The sequence below is a fragment of the Falco peregrinus genome, chromosome 9 (genome assembly GCF_023634155.1).
Source record: "Falco peregrinus isolate bFalPer1 chromosome 9, bFalPer1.pri, whole genome shotgun sequence".
Taxonomy (NCBI): Eukaryota; Metazoa; Chordata; class Aves; order Falconiformes; family Falconidae; genus Falco; species Falco peregrinus.
In genome coordinates, this window is record NC_073729.1 from 8,935,604 (window position 1) to 8,960,288 (window position 24,685).

The 24,685-nt window shown below is 46.2% G+C and overlaps 3 protein-coding genes and 2 non-coding genes across 19 annotated transcripts in view; all 5 read right to left on the reverse strand.

Annotated features, from left to right (window-relative positions):
• The window catches only part of TRIM66 (tripartite motif containing 66), a 51,794-nt gene extending 47,519 nt beyond the window's left edge, over nt 1-4,275 (reverse strand). For 4 of the 7 annotated variants that reach the window (XM_055814342.1, XM_055814341.1, XM_055814337.1 and 1 more), the window contains exon 1: nt 1,339-1,658. In XM_055814342.1, coding sequence (XP_055670317.1) covers nt 1,339-1,558 — 220 coding nt within the window. In that variant the 5' untranslated portion in view covers nt 1,559-1,658. Of the gene's footprint in view, nt 1-1,338; nt 1,659-1,698; nt 1,849-3,542; nt 3,691-4,108 lie in introns of those variants that run through there. The other 3 variants (XM_055814336.1, XM_055814339.1, XM_055814338.1) reach the window with 3 other exon arrangements.
• Nucleotides 4,276-7,193: 2,918 nt separating this feature from the next.
• Nucleotides 7,194-10,555, reverse strand: RPL27A (ribosomal protein L27a). Its single transcript, XM_055813742.1, has 5 exons — nt 10,407-10,555; nt 10,049-10,112; nt 9,428-9,503; nt 8,440-8,614; nt 7,194-7,381 (listed from the first exon to the last, which is right to left on the reverse strand). Exons 1-5 carry the CDS (start codon nt 10,407-10,409, stop codon nt 7,253-7,255), a joined length of 447 nt encoding a protein of 148 aa, XP_055669717.1. The 5' UTR covers nt 10,410-10,555; the 3' UTR covers nt 7,194-7,252.
• Nucleotides 7,976-8,107, reverse strand: LOC114010507 (small nucleolar RNA SNORA3/SNORA45 family). Its single transcript, XR_003551942.1, has one exon. It is a non-coding gene; the product is annotated as a small nucleolar RNA SNORA3/SNORA45 family (small nucleolar RNA).
• LOC114010506 (small nucleolar RNA SNORA3/SNORA45 family) lies at nt 8,944-9,075 on the reverse strand. The gene has a single exon (XR_003551941.1). It is a non-coding gene; the product is annotated as a small nucleolar RNA SNORA3/SNORA45 family (small nucleolar RNA).
• Nucleotides 10,556-12,649: 2,094 nt separating the features above from the next.
• DENND2B (DENN domain containing 2B) overlaps nt 12,650-24,685 on the reverse strand; it is a 178,849-nt gene continuing 166,813 nt past the window's right edge. For 8 of the 9 annotated variants that reach the window (XM_027778347.2, XM_055813737.1, XM_027778348.2 and 5 more), the window contains 6 exons: nt 18,411-18,588; nt 17,268-17,309; nt 15,939-16,050; nt 14,686-14,925; nt 13,814-13,900; nt 12,650-13,418 (listed from right to left, as the gene is read on the reverse strand). In XM_027778347.2, coding sequence (XP_027634148.1) covers nt 13,384-13,418; nt 13,814-13,900; nt 14,686-14,925; nt 15,939-16,050; nt 17,268-17,309; nt 18,411-18,588 — 694 coding nt within the window. In that variant the 3' untranslated portion in view covers nt 12,650-13,383. Of the gene's footprint in view, nt 13,419-13,813; nt 13,901-14,685; nt 14,926-15,938; nt 16,051-17,267; nt 17,310-18,410; nt 18,589-24,685 lie in introns of those variants that run through there. The other variant, XM_055813738.1, reaches the window with a different exon arrangement.

Here is a 24,685-nt window from a genome sequence, read left to right on the forward strand (position 1 = left end):
CTTCACAAACAAGGTGGAGAGAGGAATGGCTTAGATGTCCATTGAGGATACATAAAAAGTAATGGAGTGGTTGTTATCAACAGCATTTTGTTATAAAGTAGGTCCCCCAGATTTTAAAGCCTCTATGATTGGGCATTAAAAATTTTAAGGAGACATTTACTTGAAATGACTGCTTTGCTCTTTGTCGTCTTCTACTTTTATATGTTTTTCTGTCTGTACCCTACATACAAATAGCCTTTCTCCTTTGCCATCAGGTTATTCTCTTTGCCTTTATCTTCTGTGTTTTGCTAGCCTTTCTACAGTGATCTCCTAACACTGTTTCCCTTTGTTCTCAAACCGAATGTGTCTAGTTTATGTTATCTCATCAATTCAGATTACCATCACCTCAGGGAAGGTATCTTCTCTTCCTACATGATTCTAAAATCTGCTATGGAAGAGATAATAAACGATGCCTCTTATTCATCTGAAGTTCAAAGCCTGTGAAAATACAAGTAATCTACATGCCTTTGCTCTTCTTATAAATTAGTAATGAGTCTGGAATGCTTCCCCATGGCAATTAAGACTCATCGAGTTAAAATGACTGTATTCTGTCATCTAAGTCCTGTCTTATTCCAAAAAAGTTATGTATTTTCTATTACCATCGCTACCAAAAATCGTAGAAATAACTTCAGGATTTCAAAAGCCACAATCACAAAATGCTTCTCATCCTCACTAGTTTCCTCAGCTTGTTAGGGTGATTTACAGTATACCCTACAGCCAGAAGGGTTCAGATCGACAGAAACCATGTTTACAATGAGATAAAAGGAAAAGTTTCAGTGCACCACAACACACGTGTTCTTACAGTTATTACGACCTCTGTTAAGAACAAAGAACAGGATGTTTTTGTGTTCATGTTGGGGGGTGGAGGTGCACAAGGGGTAGGGAAGGACGAATAAATCCATCACCACAACCGGTATCACAGAGAGGTCCAACACATCCAAAAGATCGGATAAAAATGTAGGCTAGAAACTACCTTGTAGCATTTATTCACTTATTAAGCTAAACAAATCAAATATTCATAACGTCAGAGTTGGTAACTGAAACTTGGTGTATTCTGGAAAATGCTAAATATTGCCCAACTGTGTCATTTCTCTTCCAAACATCGCTGTTGGATGAAAAACATTAATGAAGGAGGCTTGCTCCCAATCCACTCTCTTACAAATACAAACCTTGAGTCTCCCAGTTTACTCTTTTAAACTAGTGCTGTAAAGGAATAGGATACAAAAAGCATTTCTAAATCCATCTACTTTTATAATACTGTAATAGAAAGAGCACAAGCCAGCAATTCTTGAATATTACCTTCATATAGAACTTCATACTCAGTGGGAACACATCTATATCCTTGAATCAAATCTGGAAGACAGTCCTTACAGAACGAGTGAAGGCAAGGTAGCATTCTGGGGTCTCTCCTTCGCAGGTCCCATCTGCACACCAAACAATTCTTCAACAGATCCAGGGTCTCCATTTCTGTTGGCTGAAGTTTGACATCAAAAACATGAAGAGTCACAAAATGGCTCATGACAACCCCTTCACTTAACAAAACGCTTGATCACTCAAGCACAAACTAGAAGGCAACAGTGGGATGCAGGTTCTCAGAAACAACATTGATTCAGCGCTTGTGAAGAAAGAGGAAGTTCCTTGCAGCTGAAAATCACATACCTGCTTTACAAAAAATAATATCTTTGCAGACTGTTGTGCAGGAAAGTGTGGTTTAAGGTTTACAAATCATAATCCCGCTACCTTTCTATAGTACCTGCAACTTCTGTATAAACTTAAGTAATCTCTTCTATTGATCTACTTACAAAGCTGTCACCAGGCTGAATTGTCACATGCTGTACATTTCCTGCCAGAAGCAGTGAAACTGTGCAATAAAAAAGACTATATTCTCTGCCTGCTTTTACAATTTTGCCTCAATGTTTCAGAGTTTTCAGGTAAAGCAAATAATAAGCACAACTGATCATACATTCGTCATTTCAGCAATGCAACGTTAGAAAGCTGCCTTGATAAATGCACAGCATCTTCTGCCAATCTTCTTTATAGAAATCTAATAAAATACACTTTGCCATAATCAAATTTCAACTGTCAAGATGACCACAGATCAAATTACAGACCAAACCTGAACTTCCCACAAGCAGGGCAGCATTCCTCTTACCAACCCAAGCTCCCCAAGGTAAACAGAGTTTTGCATTTCATGCTCCATCCTCAACTGACATTTTGAGAAATGCGTATCAGATACAACCTGCAAAGGGAAACTTTTGCAAGTTGCATCAGAGGAGAAAAAGCAACTACAGTCTCATCCTCCCTTGGAATCATCCCTGCAGCTGACCAAACCTCCTGGGGCCAAAGCCCCATGTAGCTGCTCATTGCCTCGGAATGGTGCCCCTGCTACCAGCAGTATATAACTTGCAGCTATGATCTTCAGCTTTCCCCAGCACAGAAAAGCAGCAGGTCTACTCTGACGGCTATGTATTTTCTTGAGGGATTCTGTCTCAGGGCAGATGCCAGTGGAAATGGTTAGTAACAGGTCTTTTTTTTTTTCTTTTACAATGCAAAATTCACTCAGAAATTCACAACTAGAAATTCACAACTAGAATCAGTGCTGCATCCCAAAGTCATTGCTATTTACAATATTTTAGAAAAAAATGGACCGTACGTTAAAGTCTGCATCATATTTTGTACCCAAGACCCATTCTAGGAACAAATGAAAACAGGTAGACATCCATCAGCTTTACTGAATTCACTTAGACAAATTCAAACCTATCACTACAACTTCTGATTGCAGTTTCAAAGCTAGAAGTCCCTTTAAAAGTGAGCTGTGGTAATTGTGCCTGTGGTTTAACTAATAAGCTTTATATCAGTGCTTATTATATCAGCTCACTTTTTACAGTGCATCTTCATCAACCATCTTTCACAGGCAAATGCAATTAGAGCAGCACAGCTTCTCAGCTTGCTCCATCCCTATTGTTTCTTGCAACCACTGTTGCTAAGAAGACAAGCCAGCATCTACAATAACGTGTAGTTTCTGCAGTAGGAAGTTGAGGTCTTAAGACTACCACATGGTTTAGACAAAGAAACCACAGCCCAGGACCAGAGCACCCATCCATGCACACAGAACCAGTGCAACAGAGCTTAATACTGGGAAATGCTGTATCACCATAGAGGCCAAACCTGTGCCTAAATGAGCAGAAGTGGGTTACCATACATTTTAACCAATGCTTTTTGCACGACATATGAAACAATTTTTTTGGTAGGAGGGGGAAAGGCGAGGGTGATAAAAAGTGTTTAAAATTTTGTACTGAGACAGGTAGGCAAACAAGCAGTCATGCAGCTAAAATACCACTGACTTGGCTACCCTGATGGGAAACACCTAGTTCAGCAGCAGTGTTTACAAAGAAAATAATTGCATTTGGAGATGTGCGGTGAGGGTAATGAGGCAGGACGCAGGCCAGAGATGAAGACAGGGGAGAGCTGGGGAGTCACACCTGGAATGGGAAGAAACGTACTGGGCTTTTGCTGCATCAGCTCAGCCGAGGGCAAAGGAAAGGCACTGAGCTGGGGGCCTGCCTCTGGAGCAAGGGATCAGTCCGGGCCTCAGGAACGCAACAGCCACCCCAAGGCAAGTTGAAGGGAAGTGTCCAGAGATCGCAGGGCTAGAACTTCTAGTAAGACATTAACACATTTCATACAAGAGAGGTTTGTAATGATACACGCTCACAACTTCATCATTTTTGTATTTTAGGGATAAACTCTCTATGCAAGTCTCTCAATTGCCTGTGTTCCCTTTTCTCAACCAGATTGTTCTTTTGTATCTTCTTCCCTCCATTAAACATGGATCTTGGTACAAAGCTCGTTACAGAACTTTAAAATGCCGAAATATCAGCTTTACCAGTTTTGTGTATAGTTGCCTCACTAGCAGTATTGCCAGTCACCAAGAATTTGGAAAACATTGAATAAAAATAACACCATCCCCCTCTACCAAAACATAATCTTTATCAGTCCTAATATGTAACCGAAAAGTATCTAACCCTAAAAACAAAAATCCGAACAAATAAAAAGGAATAAGTTTTACATTTAAGAAGTTGGTCTTCATCTAGCTTCGTCATTTCTCCTGTTTTTATCAGGTAAAGTCCTTTACTGGGCCACGGTGGGCAGCCGGCCTGGAGCCTTCCCAGCAGCCTCACGGGAGCTCCCCGTGAGGTGGCGCGGACAGCCCGCCCGTGAGGTCGTAAGTGCGGCCCGCCTGTGATCTCCCGGCCCCCCAGGGTCACCCCCGCCAGCACCGCACCCCAAACGGCGGGAGGGGCGGCGGCGCCTGCCCCGGCCCCTCACACCCCCGGGGGGCGGGGAGCCAAGCCCCGGCCGCCGCCGGCCCCGCCGCGGGCAGCTTGGCGCAGAGGGCAGAGGGGGGCGCTGAGGGGAGAGGAGGGCGCGCGCCAACGACCGCCACAACTTCCCGCCTCGGCAGCGGGCGCCCCCGCGCGCCCAACGGCCGCCCTCGCGCGCCCGGCGGCCGTGAGTGACAGGCGGCGGGGCGGGGCTAAGGCGGGGCGCGCCGCCCGCACGTCAGCGGAAGCGGGTGCCGGGGCGCGTTGCCATGGCGAGGGCAGCCCCGGCGCTGCGAGCGGGAACGCGCCGCTAGGCCCGCGCTGGCCCCGCCCCTCCGGGCGCAAGGGACAAGCGGCCGCCGGGGCAGCAGGCAGCCCAGCACGGCCCGGCGCAGGTGCCCTGCTGGAGGCCCAGCTGCCCCACAAACCCAAAGCTGCAGCCTCTGCGGGCCCAAGCCGTCCTCCAGCAGGGCAGGTCAGAGCTGGCGCCGCACACCTGCTGCTCGAAGGCCTTCTGCGTGCAAAAGCGGTGCTGCAAGAGCTGCAGGAACCACTTCAGACATCATATATTAAGACATTAAATACCCAGGAATGGAGAGTGGTGCCTACCTATGCTGGTCACTTGCCCATTGCCACGTGTGCGCAGGTACTTGTGGGTGAACACCGCCTCCGCGGTCTGGAACATTCCTTATGTCACAGCACCCCCGACTCACCCTTGAGGACAAGCGATTTAACTTTGGCAGAGGATAAACAGCATCATGTCTCAGGAGCCAGTGGTCCCAGCAGTCGACGAGATAAAGTTCACATACACTTACCCCAGCATTTTACAAACTGCTCAAGTTACAGTTCTTCACAACGAGCAGCATCACTGGCTCAGCACTATTTTATCAAAATAAAGCAGGTCATCTTTACTCTAAAATATTGCCAAACACTAGGTTAGAAGTTCGTTAACTAGGATGATATCACAGATCATACCGCACATATACTAGAAGGTAACTCGCAACTATTAGCAATAATTCAAGACTTCTAGCAGTGAGCATAAAAAAAGGTTTTGGTCTGACACGTAAGAGCTAGCTCACTAGCTGCAAGTAATTTTTTTTATTTTTACCATTAGATTCTGCTTTGGCATGCAGGGTCAAGCCTTGCATTGGCAACTGAAGTCCTATTTTGATATTACAACTAAGCAAGCACGGTCTTTTAAAGCCAAATACATCAGAAACCCATATAGTGCAGGTCTAGAGCTGTGCCATGGCTTTATATTAGCTGTAAGAAAGCCTAAAGCTAGCTGGCACCGTTTCTGTCCCACATGCAGTAACTTCAGAAACTATGTACCTTACTTGAGGAGGGTATGGACTGCAAAAGTTAGTGAACAGTTACTGTATTAGTTCAGGCAACTGCTTAATGAGCAACAGTTTAAGTACATTACTGCTCTTACTAACCCTTAATGCCATCTGTCAGTTCAGTAACACTGACAAGAAGCTTTAAAAGCTTGTAGCCCAATGCAACCTGTCTGGCTAGTCTGCCACAATTCCCAAAAGGATACCATGCTGCTGCTACAGTTCCTACGAACCAGTGGAATTCAGCATTAGTACATGCAGCAGCAGTTTTGTCCTGTGGTGGATGAAGTCAGCCTACATCTCAAACAAACATCATGTGTTCTAAGAGGTCCAGCTAAGAGGTTGCAGAAGCAACATGTTACATGATCAGTGAAGATAGAACTTCCACTACAGATGACCATGAGCCTCATGTTCTGATGCAAACACCTCAGTTGGTACTCGGGAGTACTACACCAGTAGTTCCTAGAGAGCACGTGGATTAAAATGGTCTGCATTTTGCATGTTGACTGCAATCAGAAGCTAGACAGCTGTCATCCATTTAGCAGCAGCTGAAGCACTGGAGGGGCAAATAGAAGAGTTGTAATTTATAAAGGCTTTTCATTAACAATGCCAGGAAAAAAACCCAAATAATTTAACCACAGTGTATTTTGAATTTAGTTCACCTTCTTTCTATGCATAATGCTGATAGAGAAAAGAAACATTGATCACTTTTTTCTGTTGGGGGCACAGTTGCTGTTAGCTGCTCAGGCACACCACACAGCACTATTCTGCTCAAAAGCCAGGGCTATTTTTGTGAAAGCTGCGTACTAGGCAACCTTCACAGTCTGCAGAAACCTGCTTTATGCACTTCTGATGACCTAAGCCCAGCAATAACAATGTAGAAGCCTTGAGTTGTTTCTTCCCACCTATTTCAGGCCCTCCCTAATGACCCACACTATTCCCAGGGATTTCCCCTTCATTCCTTCCGATACCACCTTGTACTTCCACCTTAGTGGAAAAGGGACTCGAATTGTTTCACTAACCCAAGAAGAAGCCTACTGATCACAAAGCTTATTGATAGCGATTTCCCATACCAAGTCTCTTTCACACAGCAATTTTTGCTGTACTACTGTCCACATTGTTCCACTGCATTTCTTTGTCCACACTCATGCTATTTCATTCCCAAAGGCCAAGGCAGCATCCCCACAGATTGCACCTAGCTGTCATTTCAGTGAACAAAAATCCTCATAATAGACCACAAAGCCACCTTTCCACAGACAGCTGTAAAGAGTATCATCAGCTGAAAGAGCTGCACAAATACAGGCAGCACCCGCCTGTTTTGCTCCCCCATAAAGACAGAGCAATGATGTATTTGTACATGCTAAATGCTGAATGCTGTAGCCAGGCAATGTCAAAAAATAGCGAGCAGCAGTCAAACCACTAATCAAAAATTGCCAGACTTAAGTGTGAACAGTGTCTGAACAAGTTAGGAAAAAAGAATCAGGAATCTCTGTAAATCAGCAAATCTTAAACATTGTCTTTATTCAAAAAATTTGAATAAAACAAACGCTTTTATGCCACAAGCACACAGGCACCTCCAACTTCTTTAATCTTCTCCTCTGCTCTTCTACTGAAGAACTTTGCTTTCACAATTACAGGCTGCTTGGGCAGCTTCCCCTTGCCCAGGACTTTGTAGTAGCCCTAGAAAGATTAAAAAACCCATTAAGTGTTTGTAGTCAGATTGCAGGCTCCTACATTCAGACCTATCTTTTAGTAAGCACCAGTTAAAACCAAAACCATGATCACCATGACCTCATTCATCATCAGCCTCCAATATAAAATTGATACCAATGAAGGAAAGATCCCCTGCATGACCTAGTGGATTGCATTTGTTCAGAGACAAAATGGAAACCATAAACTGAACTTTTCCTATAATTTACAAGCTGGATTTTTTCCCCGCCATACTCCATATACAGAAAACACCATGAAATCTGGTAAAGAAGTCGCCAACCTTTCCCTACTTTTTTGAAGGGAAGAGCAGTTGGCTGCACTTCCACAGCTATCTACTACCCAATGACTTCTGGTCCTCGAACTTCTGAACAGAGCAAAGGATTCTTCTGCACATCCTAAATGTACAATTGAAGCTTTTGCTTCCCTACCACTGGAATCCTCTCACTTCCTTCCTGTCTTTTACATTAAAAGGACAGCCGTTGAAGTCATCACTTCAGCAGTGTAACCAGACAACACAGGTATCTTCATTTGGGGCGCAGAACATACCCACTCAGCCAGACTAGTTTGTGTCACTGATCTGGTGGCAGGCTGAGATATGAGACATCACAGCCAGCGAATAGTGATCAGATGTTTATGTCCGAGAACTATAGCACACCAAAACAATCAAACACGTTAAGATGTGACTCTAGTCTCGATATTAAACAAGTGACTGTATATAAATGAGACTAGTTCTGCTGTGTTTTTATACATGCCTTCAGTAACATTTTAAACAAGTAATCTTACACTATCTTCCAGAATACGCCCATGTCCACAGTAACACACAAGTATGAGAAGTTCTTGCAGGAAAAAAGTAACAGCTAACTACCTGTGTAACTACTTATATGCCAAGAAATTTGTCCCCAGAAGTTCACAAATATTCAAGTACTGTAGCTTATTTGCAGTTCACCATTTTCCTACCTGGATACACAAAGCTAAGTTACACATGAAATAACCAGGAACTGCACGTTTGAACATGAGCAGTAACTTACTGAGCGCACAACATCAATGACGGGGGCCAGTCCAGCCTCATTTTTTGCGTAATTGAGCCTTGTCTGTTCACTGACAAGTGTCCATAGTTTATCCAAATTGACAGTAGGACAGAACTTTTGGTTTCTCTTCAAGTGATAGTGTCTCATGCCTACTTTTCCAAAGTAACCAGGGTGACTGTGAAAGAAACACATTCCTCATTAGATCACACTTCTAATTCACCTTGAACAAGCAGGACTACAGATTAACACTGAAACAAGCATCTTTCTTTGATCAAGTAATCAAAACATCACATTGTGCTTTCATACTAATACATGCAGTATTTTAGTGTAACAACCATTAGTGTCCAAACGAAGGGGAAATTATTTTCTCTTGAAGCATTTCCCTCCGTTGGAACTCACAACTCAATCCCTCTCACTGGTAAGTTTGGTCCAGCCCTCTACTTCCAGGGCAACCCCAACTCCATGAATCCAGGGAGGGCTGCACTGCCCGAGGCATTTCAGCGCTCCTGTCACTAACCTGGTGACTGACTGAGTCAAGAACGGTCACAGCCAGTGAATATAGATTAGTGGTTACTGTCCGAGTACTATAGCACACCAGGACAACAGGCAGTGTCCAGATGTGACTCTAGTCTCGGCAAAACAACAACATCCCCTCCCTTAACAGTATGCAGCTAAATAGGACGCCATTTGGATTTAACGTAACATTGTGCATGTGCATTGCTAAGCAGGGACTACGCTGTAACAGGCAAATTTGGTCAAATTTAACGAATTCTGCACTGAACTCTTAAAGATGCCTGGTTTAAGCGAAAAGGCCTTTGATTTTAGGGTGAACAGGGACGTGAGTTGACTGTAGCTATAATGCCACACTTAACGTTAGTGGAAAAACACATAGAATGGCAGGGATATTTGTTTGTTCCCATATAAAAGTGAGTTATTTCTACTTCAAGAACATACACCTTGCTCGTACGTATTTTAAATGTTAGCTTACTATTTATCAAAGTTAATCCTGTGATGGTGCATGCCACCAGCATTACCACGCCCTCCAGGATGTTTCCTGTGTTTGCCTAGAAGAAAAAGTTAAGTTTGTTACGCTAAGAATATTACACATTAACACTTGAGCTCAGAGGTATGTTCAATGTCAGTTTAAGCTGATTATTCTAATTCCACCCCCTCTTCTGAATTCAGCTCCATTCAGCGAGATGAGCCAACTAAAAGCTAACCCCACAGGAGGAAAAACAATAACCACAGCATGCCACTGGGGGGTTTAGAGGAGTGGAAGGCACCAATGCCGGCACCAGTAGGGTGACAAGAAAAGGTGGGGATGTCCAAAGGGTCGAAAGGAGACAGCACCACCCCGTGAGCTAAAGATGTCGCACAACCAGCACCACCGCCCGAGCACTGCCCAAGCTACAGATCCAGAGAAGCCTCAAGAACGTGCAAGGGTTCGGACCAGCCCATCCCCGCGGCACCTGCTCGCCGCCACCCGCAGCGCCGCTCGCCATCGCCCAGAGCCTGCGCGGGACCCCGCGGCCCCTCAGCGCCGGGCCGGTGCCGCTGGGGCCGGGCCCGCACCCGCCGCGGGGCCGCCGCCCGCCGCCTCGCCACTCACCAACGCGGCCGTGGCCGTGACTAACATGTCCCCTCAGCTTCCGGGTCTTCCTCAGTCTGGAAGGCTGCGGGAAAGCGAGAGAGCGGCTGTGAGCGACGCGAGCAGCCGCAGGCAGGCCCACCCGCCGCCCTCCCCCGGTCCACGTCGCTCCCCGCCGGCGGCGCGGCCGGGCGCCATGGTGGCTCGGCCCCGCCGAAGGAAGGCCCGGACGGCCGCCGCGCAACACCCTCCCCGCCGCGCCCTGCGCGGGCCGCGGGCTCGGAGAAGCATCCCCCCGCCCCCCCCCCCGCTGGTCCCCGGCCGCGGGCCCGTGCCGGAGCGGGAGGCAGCGGCCGCGGGCCCGGGCAGCGGCACCCACCATCTCGGCGGCGTGCGCGACGGAACAGAAAGAGCGCGGCGCTCGCGAGAGCGAGGCAAGGCACCGCGGGGCAGGGCGAGGGGCACATCTCGCGAGGCTTCGCTCGGGCGCGCGGAGCGGGGCGGCCTCTCGCGAGAGCCGGGACCGGGGCGGCCGTGGGGAGGGGCCACGGCGCGCGGCGGGGCCGGCGCGGTTCCGAAGGCGAGCGGGGCCGCCCCGGACGGCTGCGGCCGGTTTCCGAAGAGTGAGCGGCCCCGGGCCCTGCGGCGGCCGGCGGTGGCACACCGGGGCCGCCCGACCCCCGCTGCCGGTGGCGTTCGGCGGTGGCGGCGATCGCTACCGACGCCACCCGCTGCCCCCTCCCTCCGTGCCCTGCGGCCACAGTAAGGTTTTGAGCGGGATTTATTTAAACTTCGGTGACAATGGAAAAATAAATACGTCGCGCTGCCTGCCACACTACGGGAGCGGCTCCCGGGGGGCGTGAGCTTCTCAAACTTGTTTTTGACGTATTTTGTACCATAAGGCTTGAAACAAATCTTCACCCATTTAAAACACGGGTCTCATACTGGATTTGCATTTCCTACAGGATTTCCTCCTCGGTTAAAGAGCGCACTAACGGCATGGCACGCTCAGGAACACCGTTAGTTTTAACAACTAATACTGAAGGCAAACCACCAGCCCCCACTTTCTGTCCATCTGACCCTTTCAGGCCTCCCGGTGACACGGGGATGGGTTTACCGTGCCATCCTCTGAAAATCAAGGTGGCGTCTGTAATAAGAGTAAACAGCATCTACAAGTGTTTTGAAACATAATCTCACCTTGCCTGCTACTCTCCTCCGATTTGCTTTACAAAAACTGGAGACACATTGATGGGTAGGTAATACAGTGTTTAAAAGCTTTCTACTTAGATTTTTGACATGCAGACGGAGGAGAACAGCTTTGGTGTGGGAGAGGGGTTTTACAGCAATACATTCTTGCACATCACCATTTCTGTGGCTTTTTCTTGCCTTTGTAGCAACTCTTCTCTGCAGCACTTCCTTCAGCCAGTGATCTTGGGTTTATCCATTGTTTTCTTAAGAGAAATATGCATTCACCAGTATATTTACTAGCAGCTGCTGTTTATAAAATAGCCAGAATCCACCTGATACAAGTGAAGTCTAGCAGCTGCTGTTTATAAAATAGCCAGAATTCACCTGATACAAGTGAAGTTACTCCTTCCACTCTGAGTAACATCTAGAAGTCATTCTGGAACTTGCACCATGTTAACATTTGTGATTATGTTTTCATTGAATCAAAAGCACTTTGTATTTTAAGACATTTCATGTACACTTAAGAAGCTTATGTATAAACGTGTGTGAGGGAAATAAGAAAAAAAAAGGAAACTACTTCACCTTTTTAGTGAAGAATCCCTCAATTTTATTATATGAGGCTGATAGCAAACCAGAACCACTGTCAGGTTAGGAACTGCGCAAGCCTCAAAGCCAATCTAACTAAAGAAATCTTGCTGCAAATGAAAAAAAACCCAGCATTTGGGATTTGGGGTTTTTTTGTTTTCTAAAGGTAAGAAGCTTTAGCTAATTTTCATTAGCCGTCAGACTTGCAAATGTATTCAAGTATTTTATATTTTCTTCTTCAGTCTAAGGGAAAACTTACAGCATCTCAATGGGAGTTACATTACCAGATCAAAAGGCAACATTCACAGCTGTGCAGGCAGCCATGGCAAGCTAACCATTCCTGTCCTGCTGAAGAGCCTTCACTGAAAGGGAAACACCACCTAAACAGACTGCAGTTAATGCAGAAGGAAAGCAGACTCATGAAATGTCAGCAGTCAGCTCATCAGAAATCTAGGCAAAGGCTGCTTGTATTCCACTCTGATCATCCAGCCAATGTAGCACAAACCCAACCTGAAAATACCACAGTTCTGAAGCAGCATCTATGATACAATGACAAAAAGTAATCTGCTGCTAACCTATGCCAAGAAAAAAAAGTATTTAAGAGATTCTTCTGTTAGGATAAGAGTAACAGAACAAGGATGTAAAATGCCTTGTCTCAGCCCTAGAGGAAAACATTGAAGAAAAAACAAGTTACATGTCGTGAAATAGCAAACCTAGTAAAAGACAGGTTCATAATAACTGTTTTCTAATTTAATTACAAATTCATTGAAAATCCCAGGGAAGTTACTGGTTTTGTATGTACTCAACATCAGAAACCGCTGAGGTTTGCAAGGAATAAAACCAAACAGGTATATTTACAAAGTTTATTAGAAACCATACATACATATATTAGGAAAGGATGTACTGTACCTACTCGTTGCAGCTTGCATGTCAAAGAACTGAGATCTCCTCAGGTTTAGCAGTCTTAGTGCAGAATGGATTACAAGTACTTTACTGACCAGAGTTCAAACCAAGTGGAAGTTTTGTATTGTGAACCAAGTACCTTATTATCAAGTTACTTTGTTACGTCTTTCTCTTAAAATTAATTAGAAGGAAAAAAACCCCAAAACCAAAACCAAAAAACCCAACTCCGCCACATGAAAGCAGTCCCTGTGCGTACAACCTCTCCCACGTACCCGAGCTCATTCATCCCCGCAGTATTCAGGCATCAGTGTAGCTCTCACAAACATCCCTTGAAGTCAGTGGTTCTGCTGAGACAGTCAGCTGCACATAATCAGCTATTCATTTTTGCACCAAGCATAACTCAATTCATAGTAAAGAAAAAAAAAAGCACCTGTTATTTTCAGGAATATACAAATATTTACCACAGTTTTTCTCGCTCATTACAAAATCAGTTACAAAAGCTTACAGCACATTATGTACAAATTCTACCCAAATACATAAAGGAGCACACCAACAGCATCGGTCATCACTTAAAGCTGCAGTCGGCTCACTCCGCTCTCCTCCATCAAACTGAAACGCTGCAGGTGTCTCAAGAGCAGTGTCTTAAATAGTCTTTGGGTTGGTACTTCGGCAGAAAGGAGCTAGTTCTTCTTGTGAAGGAACTTCATTTTGTTTCCTAAAGAAAGCACACCATCAGCCTCTAGCACATGCTGAAAAGCCAAGGGCAATCAAAAGTTACTTAGCAGACCGGATCTAATTTGTAACGTAATTGCTGTGGACCAGCAGGGAGAGCCAGGGCACAGAACCCTGAGCGCTCAGCCCCTGCTTCTGCTCTTCCTCGATTATGCTTTGGTTCCCTCCTCCCCAAGCAAAAATTAAAGTGTTGACAAAGATCACAATTAAATCTGAGTTTATCAGATTAAATGTGCTTTCATCGTTTCCTCCCTATTTCCTGACACATTGAAACTGCTCGGCCAGCTGATGTCACCTCAGGTAAGGCTTTTGTAACTTAAAAATTCAAAAAAAAGACACCGCCGTCGATTTCAGAAGTACTTCTCAAGATGTCCTTACCAAGGCCTCGCAGAAACTTGTTCACTCCGCTTTGTTCCGTGTCTGGAAGCTCTTCCAAGTACTGCTCAACCCGCTGCTCGAAGAGTCCTGCGGGAGAGGAGCCGAGGGAGCTGGGCCGAGCCCGGCCGAGCCGCTCCCGCACCCCCCGCTTCCCGCTCCCGCAGCCCCTGCGGCCTCCCGCCAGCCCGGGCCCGGCTCGGCGCCGCCCGCGTACGCGCGGGACAACGGGCGCGGGTGGCGGAGGCGCGAGGGGCCGGGCCGCGCTCCCCGCCGGCCCCCGGGCAGGGCGGCCCCGCACCGCAGCCGAGCGGGGCCCCCAGCAGCCCGTCCCGAGGGCGCAGACCCGCTCGGCGGCTGCGGCGCGGGAATCGGGCCCGCCGCGCCCCCCGCGCCCCGCCCGCCGACACGGCCGCAGGCCCCGCCCCGCCGCCAGCTGCGCCCCCGCAGGCCCCCCCCCGCCCCCCCCCTCTCCCGCCGGCAGCCGGGGCCGCGCCTCACCCCGCCCCGCCCGTACCCGCGCAGCTCTCGCGGCAGTGCGACGCGCGTCCCCGGCCCCCTCGCGGCGGGAGCGCGCCGGCCGGCCCCCGTGGCCCTGCCGGTCCCTGTTAGCCGGGCCTGGGGCTACCGAGGCTGCCACGTCCCGCCGGCGCGGGCAGGCAGCCCCCGGGGGACGCTCGCCCATCTCTGCACCGGCGCGGGAGGGCTGCCGGGCGCCCGAGCCGCGGACGGCGCCGGGATGCGGCCGTGTGCCCGGTTGTCAGCGCCCCCGCCGGGTGCTCTCGGGAGCTCCACGCCCCGGGGCCGGGCTGCGGGCAGGCGGAGGGGGGCCGCTGGCCGAGAACCTGCCCCGCGGGAGAACCAGCCGCCCTTACCTTTCGCCCGGCACTTTCTCAGCTCTCTGTCCTGGATGAAGCCAGCAAACATTTGGGATTCCATGAAGACTTCCAAGAAGCGGCGGATGCTCTTGGAGGCCACAGATTTACGGAAAGCCTCCCTTTGGAAGGCACGCTCGCCTTTTTCATTCTGGGTTAGGAACAGGGAATAATGGCCAACTGTCTCCACAAAGAATCGGATAAAAACCTCAGACACTAATCCATTCAGGGTGTTACATTCTGCAAAATAAGGCGGCAATAAGACACCAAAATCAGCTGCTACCAGAGCTGTCAGCATTGTCATCCCCAAGGGCCGGGCAGTGTCGTGCAGCAGTGTGGGGATGTACCGACACCACGCCGGTCACGGGAAGGAGCAGTACCGGCTCCCTGCAGACCTGGATGTGCACCAGGCAGGGTGACAGCTTCACAGTCCACACTGCCAGCCTACATAATTGGTGTTTCATAACCACGAGTCAATAAGAAATACAAATCCTTGGGATACGGCTCAGAAAATTACAAGTTTTGTGGGTGCTTTGTCAAAATTACACCTTTTTTTACAGATTTTAACTCTTGGGTTTTCCTCAGAAGCTTCTAAATGACTCAGAATTAAAATGGTTGCTCTGGGGATAATGACCCTTTACCAAAAACTGATCAAAAAGGGTATGTTGTAGAATTTGGGTTTTCATCATTGCTGGGATGTTAAAATAGTTTTACATGTGTAACACAGACACATAGAAATAAATTTCAGAAACTGAATAGGGGCCTGTTTCATACCTTTTAACCACAGGCATTTAAATTCACCCTGGGCTGTTTTTATAATTGCTGGAGAGAAATATGAACCTTCAGAGGCAACCCAGCCCTGCTTGCACTGAAATTATTTTCTGGAGGTACCTGCTTCTCTCCCCTGAAAATACCGAATGCCAAGAGCAACTCTGAACTCAGACACACCCCTAAGCGTGCATGGTTATCCAGACTGAATTAGGGCCAAGTTGACTGTAAAACCGCGTCTCAGTAAAGGTTTTGAGGCAATCATGGGCGTGCGTGTCATTTACAAAGAAACTGAAATAGATCCCTGACGATATATTACTGTGGGTTGATGCTATCCATCCCATTCCCTGTACGGTCAGAGACTATCTCTGATGTTGGAAAAGGTACCTGAGTGCTAAGTCCCACCTTTCTTTTTTTCTGGATGGAAAGTCACAATACTACCTACATGGTTGTTTAAACAAGTCCCTGTTTCCAAATGAACTTACCATCATCTGAATCACTATCTGAATCCTGATTTATCAGTTCATTCTTTCTCTCTAGAGCCTGCTCCAGAGCAGCTTGCAGTTTTCTAGGTAATAGTGTGTCTTCATCATCCATCTGACAGAGGAAGAAAAAAATATCTTTAGATCACATTAATCTATGCAGAAACTACAGCAAATACTTTCACAAGGTTTAAAATTCAGAATAAAAGCATTTTGTATCTGCTACTGTCATGCCTACAGGAACAAAATAATGAAAATCTATGTGCATCCATCATATATTTCTAAACAAAATGTCTTGTCGCTTTTAATGAGATTAAAGTCAAGCATGATAATCCAAAGAGCAAGGTAAACATATAGAAACTTGGAATCAGCTCTTTACATGACAAAGAGTCCAAATAGTTGTTTTTATCTAAATATACATCATGCAAAGCCTAGCTACATGTTTACACAGCTGCTCTAGTTGGTTTTAAGCAGCTTCTTTGATTCTTGACAGTTGTTTTTACTTATATTCTAGCATATCTTGTTTTCTGGGTTTTCCCCCTGTTGCTTTCTTCATCTTATTTACTGATTGTTCAGCAAAAGCAAGTAGACACAAGAATCTTAGCTCTGCAACCACTATTCACCAGCCATATCTTCTAGCTCAGGGGTCCTCAAACTTTTTAAACAGGGGGCTGACATGCGAATGAAGTGGCAGGCAGTCATCTGCGGCTGCTTGGTTTCACCCCCAACCCCCGGCAGGGGGTGGGGGTGGGTGGGCGGGGGGGTTCTGTAAATACCAGGGGCCGGATTGAAGACCCTGGGGGGCCGTATCTGGCCGGCGGGCCGTAGTTTGAGGACCCCTGCTCTAGGGAATCATACAGTAAAGTTTACTTATCTAACCTGCAGAATGATGATTATTTTTGAAGTTGTTTAGTGCCACATTACTATCAGGAGATGGTGATCCTTTATGTTCCTGTTTACAAGGCTCCTGCTTTCGCTACCACATGAAACTATTCTTCACCTTTTCTCTCTCAGTCAGAAATATTTCTGTGCAATTTTTGTCCTTTTCACCTCCAACAGTGTGAGTTTTCTTGCTAACATGATGTTATTATGTTTTCTTTGCACTTTAAATACAGTTACTGATTTCTTCTGACAGTCACAGCCTCGCTCCCTTTTGCGTACCTGAGGAGCGGTACTTATTTGCAGGTGAAACAGAAAATGAGCACTTTTTTTTATTCCCAATCTCTTTCCCTTCCAATTCCTTCCAAATATCTCTAATCAAAGAAACCTAAATGTACTACAGGAGTAAACAGCTTGCTAGACTGCATGGCTACATTTCAAGCTGTACTTTACCTGTCTGATGAATCGATCAGACCCCAGGTTAACCATCAAAGCCTAAAGAAAAGAAAACACTACAGTGAAATATATCTGAAGAGACAGAAAACATTAATTTGTGTCAGCCTTTTCATAGAGAAAAATCACCTGAATGGTCCCAAGCCTCAACATGAATCAAATTCCTACAGTGAAACAACAGGTGGTGTGCTTTTTATAAAACAAGAAGATGAAGTTTTTCTTTAGAGCTTACAGTCTAATTTAACATAAATACAACAGATCTCATACTAGGTTAACATGTAAAAAAAAAAAAGCTAAAAGGGTTAGGCAGGTCTTTTTTCTTAAACCTCAGCAAGGTATCGCTATTCATTTTTGTTAATGTGCAGATGGAAAGTATTTCAGAGGGGTTTAAAGAAAATGGTGTCATTTGCGGCAGCAGGGCTTCTGAAGGGCAAGGGTGTGAAATATTAATAATAATGAAACAGCAAACTGAGAGACAGAGCTGAGAAGATCTGGGAGACCAATGTTAGGAAGGTGGGAAAAAAACAGAGCAGAGATTTACATGGGCCAGAGGCACAGAGAACCTTTAAAGTGTGGACAAGAGAAGAAATTTTCACAGAAAAATGACCACAAGTTCATAGGAGTAAGAGAGAGGAGAGCGCCCCTGGGTATTTTGTGGCTTTTTACTGGAAGAGTTGATGAAGTGCAACTTGCATTTGATTTCCAGCATAGTCTTAGGAGTTAAAAAAAAAAAAAAAAGCCTTAAAGGTTTTATTTTCTGTGCTGGCTATGGCTTTATGCACAACTCCCTTTAGCATTAATAGCTGCTGTAGCAGATGACACTTCATGTCTTCCTCTACTTGTTCCAGGTAGGACGAAATCAGAACAAATCAACATATTTACACTGCACTTACTTGTTGACCAGGTTAACATTCACTTCATTCTGTCAAGGTGCCCAGTATGGGAAGAGGGGTGGAATAAAGAGTAGACTAAACCTACTACTGCAGTTTTACCAAGAGGCAGTTGCCCATGAGAATTAGGCAGAGAAGAAACAGAGAGGCAGATTAAAAATTTATCATGTAAGGATTTATGTGCAAATGGCAGGCCCTCTCCAGGGTGAGGCCAGCTTTACGCTGGGCAGACAGCTCTGGTGTCAGCTCCTACCTCCTCCACGGGCAGCTCCTTCAGTTTGGGCAGAGAGCTGGAGAGCAGTCCCACCAGGAAGGGCGTAGGGCAGCACACAATGTCAATCATGGATGAAGGCAGAACAGGAATGAAGGTGTGCTGCCAGGAGAAGGGGTACAGCAGGGCCACCACGGCGTGCGAGCAGCTCGAGAGGGTGCTGGAGGGAGAAACGACCACATTAGCAGAGGTTCTTCTTTGTCCAGAACACCTACCACCTGCTGATAAACTTTGTGTGTTAAAATGCAAGTGCCCAGGGGGCTTCTGAATTCGGAGGTGCCCAGGTCCCCTCCCAGTCCCCACCATTTCTGTACTGTGCAGAGTGGTAGTTCCTCCCACACTCACCGTTAGGTGACTTGAAACTAAAGGTAAAAAACTAGAAACAATTTGTTTCTTTATAGCACTCAGAGACACTTCGATCTAGAAGGCAAAGTTTAACATTCCCAACAGCACTCAATAGCAGCCGCTTTGAATGATGTTTAAAATCCAAAAGCAGCTTCAGTTTTTAGCTGTTACGACCATGTTGGTAGTAAAAACACATAACATGATGTTCCTACATCCCGCGCTAACACACAAAGAAGGGAAAATAAAAAATAAAACAAAACTGAAGGAAAAAAAATCCTAAATAAAAGCTCTACTAATGTAAAAAAACCCAACAATCAATACTTACTCCCCAAAAAAATGTGTTAAAGCAACGCATTTTTCAAATTTTGTGCGTTTTTGTGACAACAACAGATTTTTATTGTAATACACTTTAACAGGCTTATTGACCAATTCTAGCGATAAAGGTATTAACCCTACTCAGTGGAGTACTCTAAAATACACACTTGTACCCACTAAACATTAAGGCTTGATATAATTTGTGGAAAACATCTTGCACACATTGTCCTTCCACCTACTGAATCTGATTACCTTCTACTGCCACATGGTTTCCAAATGTTAAAAATAAAGGAATATCATTACCAAGCTAGTTTTATCATCAGGGGAATAAAGACAGGCTCTCCGTTTCAGAGCTTTGATTTTGGACTGCGTTACAACGTCTGCTTCTCACAGGCTGAGGATGACAGAAATTTGGATTTGTACCCAGCCTAGTATGACTGAGCTAATTTTCTCACAGCACAAACTTCTGCTGTGCTTAATGTAGCCACAAAGAACTATAAATAACTAATAACTTCAGAGCTGTCCCTGCTTGAGAATGCTGGGGAGAAATGCTGATTTCTTCTACTGCAAGGTTTGTTGGAGACTTTAGGTGGCATCAGACTTCCACCAGAACAACCCTTGTGAGCATTTTTAGTTGTGGATTATTCCAAGGCCAGGAGAAAGGTTTCTTCACCTGTTTGTTCCTGTCAGTGATTAACCTTTGAAGTCTGCTGAATGGGAAAAGTAAGAATTAGAGGAGAAAGAGAAAACGGCTGGGGAGAAGCCAATGCTTGTCTTTTACTGCAAATAATCTGTTGAGCTGGGTTTACCTGACATTTCCTTTAAGATTTGTCAATCACAGCGTATCTTTATAACATACACTGCCTGACACAGGTTTCTTGTAAAATGATGCATTTCTCCATTTATTTATTTTATTTTATTTTATTTTTAGTAGCAGGCAATGGTGCTGGCATTGCTTTGTATTTTGGTCTCGAGAGACCACAGCAAGCACAGTGCTGTGTTTGAGAAGAGCTCTGGAGCATGGTACAGCTCCCAGCACTTTCTCAAGCTCACTTCAATGAGTCTGCAGTGTTTTCAACTACTACAAATTCAGTCATCTTAGCCGAGTGACTAAAAAAAGAGCCATGTTAAGCTAAAAGCAGGAAAACATTCTTCTGATACTCGGTTAGTACTTTTTCCTTTCTATAGAATGCCCTTTTGTAACTTGTTATTTTACACGCAGTGCTGTGACGTAAATCAGCCCCTGCATCCTCTCGTGTGTGCTATTCCCACGCTAGGGAAGGCTTCGGGCTCAGGCCCAGGACACTGGTTCCTCTTCCAGAGCTTTCTCAAGAGCTGGCTGGGGCAAGGCAGCAGCTGAATGCAGCAAGTAGTCATGGTGGGGGTGTCCTGCAGCAGCACACTGCTCTGCCCTGCCAGTGTGCCACTGGTCATGCCCCTGCCCCTGCCAGCACCTCAGCCTGTGCATTTTAAGGCTCTGCACACTTTTTCAAAATTCAGTCTCAGAAAATCTTTCTCTGTGAAGCATCTCAGGCTGACCCCCATGAAACGCTCGCTCTGAACGTTCAGCCCCAGAACTGCCTGCTGCCCTCCCGCCCAGCGCTGCTTGTCCCACGTGCTGTAAACTCCTGCTTGGGCAAAGTGCCTGCGTCTCCTCCGTAGCTGGAAAGATTCCTATTTAGAAGGGATACACATCTTTCACTTCAGTGTGAGGTTTCTACATGCCATCAAGTAAAAATTCAGAGGGGATGGATGTAAGGGAGACCCCAGTTTACATCTCTAAAATATGGTTCAGTTCCTTTTAAAAGAGTATATTCATGAGAAGTGTGTTTGGTAAATTAAAAAAGAAAGCCCTACCCTGGGAAACCAAGTCCACTCCAGTTTTTCCTTTCAAGATGTGCAACCCACACATTGTCCCACTGTTCTTGTTTATGAGAAATAAGAAGTCAGATGATTTATTTTCTTTAAGGTGTGTGAAGCACATGAAGTAAAGCAACAGAATAATCAAAGAAATCAGATTTTCAAAATATTTTCACTTTTAATAGTCTAGGGCAGTTCTGGTAATCCAGAGAGCTGGTTTTGAGAGTGGGCTTTTTCATTTGGTCTGTGCAGTTTTACAAGAGCACTGCATAATGTTCTAGCTGTCGTTCTACTGGAAAACATTTCTTATATTACCCATATGCAGGTAATTTCCTACATGGGCGCAAGAAACCAAACCATTGCATGAATCACACACTAACGAGGAGCATAACCCATCACACACTTCAGAGAGGAACCGCTGCCAGAGTCATGTACAAGTGGGAGACATGCTGTGACAATCCCGGGGCTCCAGCCACCCCCCTACAGCATAGGGTGAGCTGTGCCCGGGGTGCCAGCATTCCCTCCTTCCCCAAAAAAACTGGCAGCAGTAAGGCCAAGCTCTCAGCCCAGCACGGAGATGCGGACTCTTCTGCTGGCCTGTGATACTCTGCCCGTGCGAAGCACCTGCTGACACCCAGCAGGCATCCCTGCTGCCAGCTACCCGCTGTCCTGCACGCACGTGTAACCGTACACGCGGGATAAGGCTACACTGACTGTGAAAAGGTGACTGTGTTTGCCAGTTTTGTGGGAAAAGGGAATTTTCTTACACACAGGTATGTAAGGCTATTATCCAGCCGTACTGGATACATACACAGCCTGTGCCACGAAACTCATCCCATTAGACTGTACTCATCCTGATAATTTGCACTCCACTACAGCAGAATTAGTGAACAATTTCTAGAAAAATACCCACTTTCAATTGATTTCAAAACATAGGCAATCCATCACTTCTCCTTCTAGTTGGTTTGGGCTTCTTTTTTTCCTACGGTTATCATCTTGCTAAAAATTATTTGGAATTTGCCCAAGTTTTGGTTTTTCCTATGCCTTTTATTCACTAGATTAAAAAAAAAAAATTCAATGTTTGATCTTCTTGCCATGCAAGTTTTAATATGAGATTATAAAGTCTTATTGAGACTTGCTTAATTACAAATTTCTCTCGATAAAGAGGTCTTTTATCATGTTACAGACAAAAGATGATAACGCTTCTCTCCTACTCAAAGTTGATTTATTTTCCTCTGGGCTATTTGGTTTTCTAGATCATTTCCTCATGATAGCACACAGAAACTTTTCCTTGTCGTGTACTTGGCTGGGGAGACGCAAGGCTCAGACTAAGAGCTGAGGCACAGAAATTTCAGACGTTACCATGACTCAGCTGAATTGTTGAGACTGCTTCTGATCATGGTTTAGGCCCACGTCAGAAGCAAATTCATGTGACTTAACAAGAACATTTACTGTCCTTTAGACAGGAGGATGTCCGCTATCAATTTCTGGGTTGGTCAACCAACAAAAAACCCCAAGTCTAGGCTATATTAATATTAATCACAGCACAATTACCATGTTCTGAGAAACGCACGTTGTCTGCTGTTGAACAGTGACCAGACCCTGCCCTGGCTGTGGGGAGCATGCTGATGCGGGTGCTGGAGCTGGATGTGTCACCAACTCTCACAAAATGCTGAAGTCTTATTCAGCTACACATACTACTCACATTAGAAATATTCCACAGAAACACTTGATAACTCTCTTTTCTCTGTAACAATAGCTGAAAGTCATATTCCTTCTCACTTCCTCCTCTACCACCTTCCATTTCTCACAGACCCAAGGCAGCCTTGCACACTGAGCATCTCCTAAGTCCAGGACTAAGCCTCTAGCACAGACAACCACTTGCTGCAGGGCTCCCTGATCCCACCTTGCTCCTCTCATGCATCTCCACGGTCATTTTGGCATTTACATGGAAGGAAGGGAAGGTGAGAATATCCCTTCCCCTTCCTCCTCCTCCTCTCCCAAGGGACAGACAAACTTACTCAGCCAGGAGAGGAGGGAGGACCACCCCTTCACGTGCAGGGCTATGCCACACAGCAGCTCCATCACCCCAGGGCTGATGTCAGCTCTGTGCTATGCCAGTGCTCTGGTCCATGCACAGGACTGGGACTGACTAATCTTCTAGAATCTACTTCCTCAGATGGAAAAGCATTGCCAAAAATATAAATTCACAAAGAAGTGTTTCCACGGCCCACATTTACTTTTCCACAACCTTTTCACGTTTCTCATTTCTCCCTGCTAATTACGTTACTCTGCCCACATCTGCTGAACTCTTCCCTCTGCTGTGTTAATGCATATATGCTGCTCTGCAACCGAGTTACCTCCCTGACCCACACCCTCTAGTCTGCTGGGGAGAGTTCCCTCCCACCTGAGGTTGGACTTCAGAGGCTCCATCCTTCCCAGGTGTAACACCTCGACTCAGGTGGGTATTACACACCCATGTGCCTTGCCACAGGCCACGGCCGTGCTTTTCTGGGAGAGCTCCTACCCATGTGCCGTCGATGAACTGTGTAGCAAAACCAGATGCCTGACACTTCCCTCCTGCACCCTTCAATGTCTCCCCAGATCCTGGATTAGCTCCAGCCTCTGACAGAGAGACATGCGTGACAACTCTGCAAGATAAAATGGTCTGAGATTTGCAGAGGACTCTGTCAAAGACTCTGGGAAAAGGCTACAGGGCTAAGGATTCGTCCCGCCTCCCCTCCAGCACACACGGACCTCAAAGACAGAGGGGAAGGACAAAGCAGAAACCTTGAAAAGCATCAAGTAAAGAGAAATGGAAGTCAAAATTGTAGCAGACTGCTATAGTTTGGGTGGGAGTGGAGAGCATACAGTGTTACTGTTACTGTGCAGGCTGTAATTCAGAGCAAAACTGTGCTGTGCCGGACAGAAAACACACCTAAGCTGTGAAAAAATAAAGGTTTCTCTGGGTGTGTAAGAATAAATAACAGCAGCACTATTATTCAGGTGGTTAAGACTAAGTAATAGCATCAGGGACAAGATATAAATAAAAACACATCGGTATCAAAAGTGACAGTCTCCATACTCCAGCTGTCTCACTGTAATCAGCTCCTGCAGCATTCCTGCAGGCAATCAGCTTTTAAAGCAAGCCCCGGAGGATCCCTGCCCTGTCAGAAGAGCTGGCTGACAGCAGGGAGATGTTACCGCTTTCCCCTTGGTCCACAGTGTGGGCGCTCAGCCCCAGTACCCCCTTGGCCCCCAGACACTATTCTTCTGAAGCTGTGTGCTCCCAGAGCCCCCCAGATCAATGGCTTTTGCTTCACTCCCCAGGCTGCTATGCTGTGAGGGCATGGGTTTCGTTAACCTAGATACCAGCAGCTACTCACCAAACAGGGCATGGAGGAATAAAATGAGAATTCAAGGAAGTCTTTGATACAGTGGCGCAGGACATCTCCAGTTTTCTATCCAGCATGAACGTGTCAGACATGACAGTGTTTCTTCCTATACACAATTATTGCTGATTGTTCCTTTCTTACCACTCTACAGTGTTTACAAGGGAAAAAAAATCTCCAGTTCCTCTCTTTTGACTCAAACCAAAGAAATGACATTTTTGCAGCTTCTCAGCAAGCAGACCTACCCTGTGAACATTTCAAAATAAAATCACGTGAGTCGTTGCTAGAGGAAAAGAGAGCATTGCGATGGAGCCATCTGAGTGCACAGCTGCAGCCCCAAGTTCA

Coding starts and splice junctions, on each gene's coding strand:
- RPL27A (XM_055813742.1), bottom strand. Junction 8,615..9,427: donor AGGATTAACTTTGATAAATA/GTAAGCTAACAT, acceptor TTTCTTTCACAG/TCACCCTGGTTACTTTGGAA. Junction 7,382..8,439: donor TCATTGATGTTGTGCGCTCA/GTAAGTTACTGC, acceptor TAATCTTTCTAG/GGCTACTACAAAGTCCTGGG.